Source organism: Anoplopoma fimbria, chromosome 6 (assembly GCF_027596085.1).
Source record: "Anoplopoma fimbria isolate UVic2021 breed Golden Eagle Sablefish chromosome 6, Afim_UVic_2022, whole genome shotgun sequence".
Taxonomy (NCBI): Eukaryota; Metazoa; Chordata; class Actinopteri; order Perciformes; family Anoplopomatidae; genus Anoplopoma; species Anoplopoma fimbria.
The window spans coordinates 887452-895383 of NC_072454.1; the positions used below are offsets into that span (position 1 = coordinate 887452).

The 7932-nt window shown below is 41.6% G+C and overlaps 2 protein-coding genes across 2 annotated transcripts in view; one reads left to right on the forward strand and one right to left on the reverse strand.

The window, feature by feature from the left end:
• Positions 1 to 322: 322 nt before the first annotated feature.
• On the forward strand, positions 323 to 4553 carry LOC129092316 (elongation of very long chain fatty acids protein 6-like). Its single transcript, XM_054600226.1, has 4 exons — positions 323 to 527; positions 2011 to 2142; positions 2383 to 2534; positions 2785 to 4553. The coding sequence occupies exons 1-4, from the start codon at positions 430 to 432 to the stop codon at positions 3213 to 3215; spliced, it is 813 nt and encodes a 270-aa protein (XP_054456201.1). The 5' UTR covers positions 323 to 429; the 3' UTR covers positions 3216 to 4553.
• A 114-nt stretch (positions 4554 to 4667) lies between these two features.
• The window catches only part of aifm2 (apoptosis inducing factor mitochondria associated 2), an 8859-nt gene continuing 5594 nt past the window's right edge, over positions 4668 to 7932 (reverse strand). Inside the window, 6 exon segments of the mRNA XM_054600709.1 lie at positions 4668 to 5580; positions 5812 to 6012; positions 6937 to 7089; positions 7193 to 7301; positions 7557 to 7649; positions 7756 to 7875. Coding sequence (XP_054456684.1) covers positions 5429 to 5580; positions 5812 to 6012; positions 6937 to 7089; positions 7193 to 7301; positions 7557 to 7649; positions 7756 to 7875 — 828 coding nt within the window. The 3' untranslated portion in view covers positions 4668 to 5428.

A 7932-nucleotide genomic window follows, 5' to 3' on the forward strand; every position in this document is an offset into this window, starting at 1 on the left:
TATTTTATTTTATTTATTAAAATAAATAAATGTATTTATAAAATGACGTAACATGTAAATACTCAGTCATGTATTCGTTATATTTAGTTCTAGTTTAATTAGTAACATTACCTCACAGTTACTGGCATTAATGTTCACCTGTCAAAGCTTTTCTTCAGGAGAAACTCTTGATCCTGTTCTCCTCATGTCTCTCTCTGTCTCCTATAGAAACAGAAACAGAACAATCTGGAAAAACAGAACGAGAACAAAGTGAAGAAGAAAAGAAAACACATCAAAGAAGCAGGTGTGTCCTTTAAGCCCCGCCCCCAGCTAATAGGCTTTAATTAGGACGGCGAGACAGGTGAGAGGACAGACAGGTGAGAGGACAGCCGGAGGACGCACTGACTGCACTCTGTAGTTTAGATCTGCAGTGAATATAAAGGAAGGAACATGTTGGAGCTGAACGGGACGGACCCTCACCTGCAGGAGTTCAGCTTCGAGCGGCGCTTTGACGAGAGAGGAGCGATGGAGTGGATGCAGGAGCACTGGTGAGTCCACCTGGGCCTGCTGCCAGTCACTGATGATGTTACTATCAGTGTAACAATAGTCTGCTTAGTTCACAGACAGGGCTCATTTAAAGCTGGTGGTCTGTGGAGGGGGTCTGGTGAGGGTTTAACTCATTAAAGTAGAGTCCTCTGGGAGTAGAGTCCCGAGCAGGAGCCCGAGAAACCTCCAGAGCGTTGTAGTCTGCTCAGGTGAGGCTCAGGTGAGGCTCAGTGACGTCACACCTGAGAGTCACAACCCAGGTGATGAAATGCTAAAATATGTAGATGACCTGAAACTCAGAAATATTTGACCTGCTCATAAACACACACTATTAAAATAAGTCTTCAGGAGTCCACAGTGACTGTAAAAACTTACAGAGAAATAAATACTTATTATTTCATATTTATGAAAAATATTATAAAACTAATACATTTTTATTTTTGTCTTGTTCTAAAACCAGATAACAGTGTTTAGCAATAAAACATCCTTATTAAACTTTAAAAGTGTTTCACTATCAAATAAAATGTGTTTTTTTAAAAACGACACATGAGCATAAATCAGTGTGAAGGTGAGATGTAGCTGAAGGTGAGTCAGAGTCAGAACAGGTGGAGCAGGTGATGCCTCAGGTGAATATCTGTCGACTACACCTGCTGAAAAATGTAGCTTTTGTTTGTGGTTGCTAAGCGACTCAGGTGTGACTGTTTGTTTAAAGGTGTTTATGAAAACATGACAGTAAGGCATGAATAGACTTAAAGCTCTAAAGATCTGCTCTAAAGAGGAAAAACAAGAGACGAGTCGGTTCTTAACAAGATTTTATTTAATTTAATATTAAATGCAGTTCAAGTATGAAGAAACATCTGATTATCAGCAGAATATTTTCTTGATTTTTAATATTTTGGTCCCTGAAATGTAAGAAAAAGACAGAAAATATTTAAATGTGTCAAAAACCTAAAGACTTTTGCATCTTAACATCAATATTTTAAGGTCATCATTTAAACATAGTATTAGTATTTTAACATTCTTATATTTAAAGTTAATATTTTAACATTAGTATTAACCTCAGCAAGTTAGTATTTTAATACAAGTCTGTATTTTACTGTTAGTATTTTAAGCTCAGCATTTAAACACTGTCTTAGTATTTAAACAAGTATTTTGATATTTGTATTCTTGCATTAACATTTTGAAGTTACTATTTTAAAATCAACATTCCAACCTTTTTAACATTAGCATTTTAATATGGGCGGTTTTATATTTTTACATGAGTATTTTATTATTGACCTTTTTAAATAAAAGCATTGTAACAGCAAGATGTGGAGAAAAAAGTGATAGAACTTAATGCTAACATTCAATATAATTATTTATTTATTTATATATATATATATATATATATATATTATTATTATTTTTTTAATGATTAACGTTACGTTGGCATTAGATGCGTGTGTTTTTATTGACTCATATTAAACGCTTTGTTTCCTCCTGCAGGAGTAAGTCGTTTGTGTTCAGTGCCGTGTACGCGGCCCTGGTGTTCGCAGGGCAGCACTACATGAAGCCTCGACCCAAGATGAACCTGCGGAGGCCGCTCGTCCTCTGGTCGCTCAGCCTCGCTCTCTTCAGGTAACAACACACCTTTGACACACTCCACTGTTTGTGACGGTGTTGTCTTTAACAAATCAAACTATCACAACTTTGTTTAAAAGTACCAGTTGTTGATTAGATGTGTTTCTGTAGTGTTGACGACTCCAACAGAGGTGAGACTTCTTCACTGGAGATGATCTCAGGAGTTAAACTTTATTTCATATGTGATCAATGATCAAGTAGTAATTTAAATGTTCCTCCTCCTCCTCCTCCTCCCAGTATCATCGGTGCGGTCCGGACCGGTTCCTACATGTTTCACGTCCTGAGCTGCAGCGGCTTCAGACAGTCCATCTGTGACCAGAGCTTCTACAACGGACCGGTCAGCAAGTTCTGGGCGTACGCCTTCGTCCTGAGCAAAGCTCCGGAGCTCGGTGAGTCCTCCAGACTTCATCCTCTGAGATCAATATCTTATGTCATGATTTTATAATTCAGATGTGACCTTCATCTTCTAGGAGTTTTTGGTCTTTAAAAAAAAAAAAAGCAGTTAAATCACAGAAAACAGTGATCTCATTGGACGGACGCAGCACATGCATTTGTCACACACACACACACACACACACACACACACACACACACTCTCAGAGTAAAGGTCCTCACTGATTGGCCGTTTGTGTCTCCTAGGCGACACGGCGTTCGTGGTTCTGAGGAAGCAGAAGCTGCTGTTCCTGCACTGGTACCACCACATCACCGTGCTGCTGTACTCCTGGTACTCCTACAAAGACATGGTGGCCGGCGGCGGCTGGTTCATGACCATGAACTACGGCGTGCACGCGCTCATGTACAGCTACTACGCCGCGCGCGCCGCCGGCCTGCGGGTGCCGCGGCCGTTCGCCGTGCTCATCACCAGCACTCAGATCGGGCAGATGGTGATGGGGCTGACGGTGAGCGGCCTGGTGTACCGGTGGATGCAGCACGGAGACTGTCCGTCACGCATCGACAACATCACCTGGGCCGCGCTCATGTACCTCAGCTACCTGCTGCTCTTCTCCAACTTCTTCTACCAGACGTACCTGCGCCCCCGCAGAGACGCCAAGACCAACAAGTCTGAGTAGAGACCAGGGGCATTGTGGGAGATCTGACCGACTGGACCAGGTTTCTTTTGGTCACATGCTCGTCGTACTGAAGCTGCTAACATTTAAAAACTTCACACTGATGTTCTTCATGCAGGGAGAATCTGAAATCTGCGGGTTTTCTTCGCACCGAGAACATCTGGATGAACCTCTGAATCTGATGTTTCATCACGTTTATCGCTCCTCTTCAGGAAAAACAACGGTTTCTCTAACTTCACACAAATTAAACAGCGTCTTTTTATTTTAGAGCACAGAGGAACATTTAAAATAAAATGAATACATTTATTTGCGTCTGGAAAATGAATAACGTGCTTTTTAGAGTCAACGGCTCTAGAAGGTGAATCGGAGCTTTTCTCTGTTTTCCTCAATGACTTCGTTCTGTTAAAGAAAATTAAACTATTAAGAAATGATGGAACGTGTCGAACAAATGACTGTTTGAGCAAACTAAAATGATAAATTATTAGAAAATGATTATCAGACTGGTTTTAAGTTAATATATTTTAAATAAACACTCATTTATAATCCTGAAGGCCGCAAACCGATTTTTTTTTTAAAGTGTTGACGATCAGAAATCTCCCCCCCCCAAGTGAAATATGACGTTTCATTTCCTCGTCAGTCTGGAAGCGTCTGTCTCATGAAACCAGCCACTCCCGCTCTGCTCGTACTGGTTTCACTGGTTGAACTGGTTTCACCGCGCCGCTCCCGTCGGTGACGCTGCAGCAGAAACAACTTTGTGTGTTTGAGTCCCAGTTTTCACCAAAAGAAAGTTTAAAATGAGTCATGTGTGAAAGTTGTGTTTTTAAACTTTTGGATGTTATTGATCTGCTTCACAGAAATTGATAATTATTTTTTTTTTTTTTTAACAAATCTATCATTTAAAGTGTCCCAAAGACTCAGTTTACTGAGACGCAAAACACATTTGAGAAGCCAAAATGAAATGACCTAATCGATCAATCAATCGTTCAGTTCAATTCGTTTCAGCTTCATACCTATTTAACAAACGATCAATTTCCTGTTTTTCTTTTGAAACCCGTTTAGTTTCCGTTTACTTGAATCCATTTCTTCTGTCCTGAAGTTACAGCTGAGAAACCAAATCTATTTATTGATAAGTATTTATTTGACATATGATGGCAGCCAATCGGTGGCCGGAGAGGTCTCCAAACACTGGTGTTGTTTCACTAAATGTTTATTAATTATGAATATCACTCGCATCATGTCAATCACATGCTGAATATTTTTGTACGTTTTGATATTTTGCACCAGAGAGTTTGACTTTTGTTTTACTAAAAATTGTAGCTGAGAAACTTATTCCTCACAAACCGGTTCAATCTGTTGTTGTTGTTGTTATTATTATTATTATTATTATTATTATTATTATTATTATCATTAGTGTGTGATCGTGAAAGTTTGACTTTTAAGAGACGTTCAGCAGGAGAAGCTGATCAACGAGCTGAATGAAAGCTGTCTGATGATGACTTTCTGTATGAACACACTTTTATTATATTTCTGCTGTTGATGAATGAGATCAGAATATAAAATGTTCCGGGTTAAAATATTTGTATTTATTGTTTTTGACATAATAAAGAAGCAGTTTTATAAATGTGTTTCCTTTTAAATGTTTTCAAGCTGAAATGTTGAATTGGCACAAATGGTTTAATGAACTCTTCATATGCTGGATGAGGCTGTTGGTCCACGTACATATTCTACATTTATTATTTTTAAGTAGCTTTGCATCAGTTCAGAGAAAATACAGTAAACTTGTTTGTATAAAACTAATTAAAAAGCATCTGAAACATTTTGTTTCATCTGTGAAACTTTAAAAACACAAAAAGAAGCTTCTTTGTGGCAATTTAAGTCAAATTAGTTTTTGTATTTCAAACCAAATATTCTTAAAAAGTTCCTGCAAAAAATGTGAATCTGATCTAAATGATGCAACGAGCACAGACCTGAGATCAGCCGTCGTCCTTCACTGCATGAGGCAGCGTCCCGATATGAAGGTTGAACACGTTAAGCTGCTCGTTAGACGTCTGGCAGACGACGTGTTCGGATCAATGAGATCGATCGGCTCCCGTCCGCCAGAAATCAAACATCCAGCAGAGAATCAGAAACTATTTGATCTTTTCTGGTTGAGTGTGTAAAGTCACCTAAGTCCTCACAAGTATAGGAGCACCAAGATGAGTGTGTGTGTGTGTGTCTCAGGGATGCTGCTGTTGCATCTCCCTCCAGCTCTTCCACAGCAGCAGATCTCGACTCTTCACCAGGGCAACGAGGAAACGAGGCAACCTCCACCCGTTTAATTGACCCACGCCGTCGTCACGGCCCATCGCCAGCAACATGGTGACGTTACCTAGCAACCGGCAACACACAAAGGCAACCAGTAATAACGTCAGTCGACCAGCAACACAGACAGGCAACAACAACCACAGACGCAACTTAAACTACAGACAAAAACTAAAACCACAAACAGGCAACTGAAGCCACAGATATGTAACTAAAAACACAGACATGCAATTAAAACCACAGACATGAAATTAAACCACAGACATGAAACTAAAGCCACAGACAGGTGAGTGTGTACCTGGTTGATAAGAGGTCAGCTCCTTCCCGCTCACACTGTTGGTGATGTTGCTCACGGCGACAGCGGCGTGCAGCGCGGCGCTGTACGCCGTTTTGGGCTCGTTGACGTCGGTGCAGTCACCCACAGCGAAGATGTTGGAGAAACCTAGAACCTGCAGGTGAGGGTTCACCTTCAGAGCTCCGTTATCGGCCAGACAGCCGGCTGTCAACAGGAGCAGACCACCGATCAATACACCGATCAATAGACCTATCAATACACGATCAATACACCTATCAATACACCGATCAATAGACCTATCAATAGACCTATCAATAGACCTATCAATACACGATCAATACACCGATCAATAGACCTATCAATACACCGATCAATAGACCTATCAATACACCTATCAATAGACCTATCAATACACCGATCAATACACCTATCAATACACTGGTTCCACAAATGTTAATATCAATACACCGATCAATACCTACCGATCAATCAATACACCGATCAATAACCTATCAATATCAATAGATCAATACACCTATCAATAGACCTATCAATACACCTATCAATACACCTATCAATACACCTATCAATACACCTATCAATAGACCTATCAATACACGATCAATAGACCGATCGATCGACCCGCTCTGATCGGAGGCTGAAGGACAGTAATCAATGCCTCGTGTGTCCTGATGGCGGCGCTACAGGACGCAGCGTCACATCCTCAGAGGATCAATTCATTTCTGATGCTTGAAGTATTTTTTCTCATAAAAATATTAGCTGGTTCCACAAATGTTAATAATGTTAATAATATGTTATTAGTACCTTTACTATAACAGAGTACTTTTACTTTGTGGTATTAGTACTTTTATTTTGGGTATCAGTACCTTTACTGTAAGTGTAGTTTTACTTTGAGGTATTTGTACTTTTACTGTACCAGAGTAATTGTTCTACTTATACTGCAGCAAAGGTTCTAAATACTTCCTCCACTTCTAGTAACATGATCCTGCAGATCTCTGTGTGTGTGTGTGTGTGTGTGTGTGTGTGTGTGTGTGTGTGTGTGTGTGTGTGTGTGTGTGTATGTATGTGTGTGTGTGTGTGTGTGTGTGTGTGTGTGTGTGTACTCACAGAAGCTGGAGCCGTAGGCTGCAGAGTTGACCTTGAGTCCGGAGCAGCAGATGATCAGATCTGAGGTCAGCTGTGTTCCTCTGTCAGTGGTCACCTCCGTGTTCCTCCGGGTCACGTTGAGCTGCAGCTCCGACAGGTTGGACACTTTCTCACCTGAAACACACACAGAGCCGGTTCAGAACCCCCACAGAACCCCCCACAGAACCCCCCACAGAACCAGTCCGGACCCAACACCGGTCTGCATCAGGTCCAGTACCCAGCAGCAGCTCCACTCCTTTCTCCAGCAGAACCTCCTTGGCCTGCTGTCTGACGCTGGGCAGCAGCTCCGGGTCGGCCAGCGCCGTCCTGGAGTGGACCAGAACCACCTGAACAGGAGAGTACCTTTAAAACCTCAGGGTACACAGCAAGCAACGCCAGCAAAGGAACTAGTACCATGACTGAAGAAGGGAGTAGTACTTTTCATAGTTGTTGTAGCATAAGTTGTTTCATGTACTTTTTACTGTACTACATCTCAGAGGTACTTTTTCCTTCATGTACTTTTTACTGTACTACATCTCAGAGGTTCCTTCATGTTCCTTTACTCTTCTTTAACTACATTTATATACTTTCATGGTCGTCACCTTCTTGTCTGGGTACTCTGTCTTGATCTCAGCAGCCATCTCCACACCAGTGGATCCTCCTCCAACCACCAACACCGAGTCTGCAGCCTGGACCTGAGCACACACACACACACACACACACACACATATATATATATATATATATACATATATGAGTACTACCAGCCTGAGCTGAAAGTAGCCCTCAGAGTGGTCTTACCTGCTTGACGAGGTCCTCGTAGTTCTGGACGGCGGTCTGGTAGGACGCCACCGTGTTGAACTTCCCGGGGAACGCTCCGTCGGTCCCAGTACACAGGATGAGATGGGAGTACTGGAACTCCTGCAGAACAGGGGGGACAAACTGGTCTGTAGTGAGAGAGGAGGAGGAGGAGGAGGA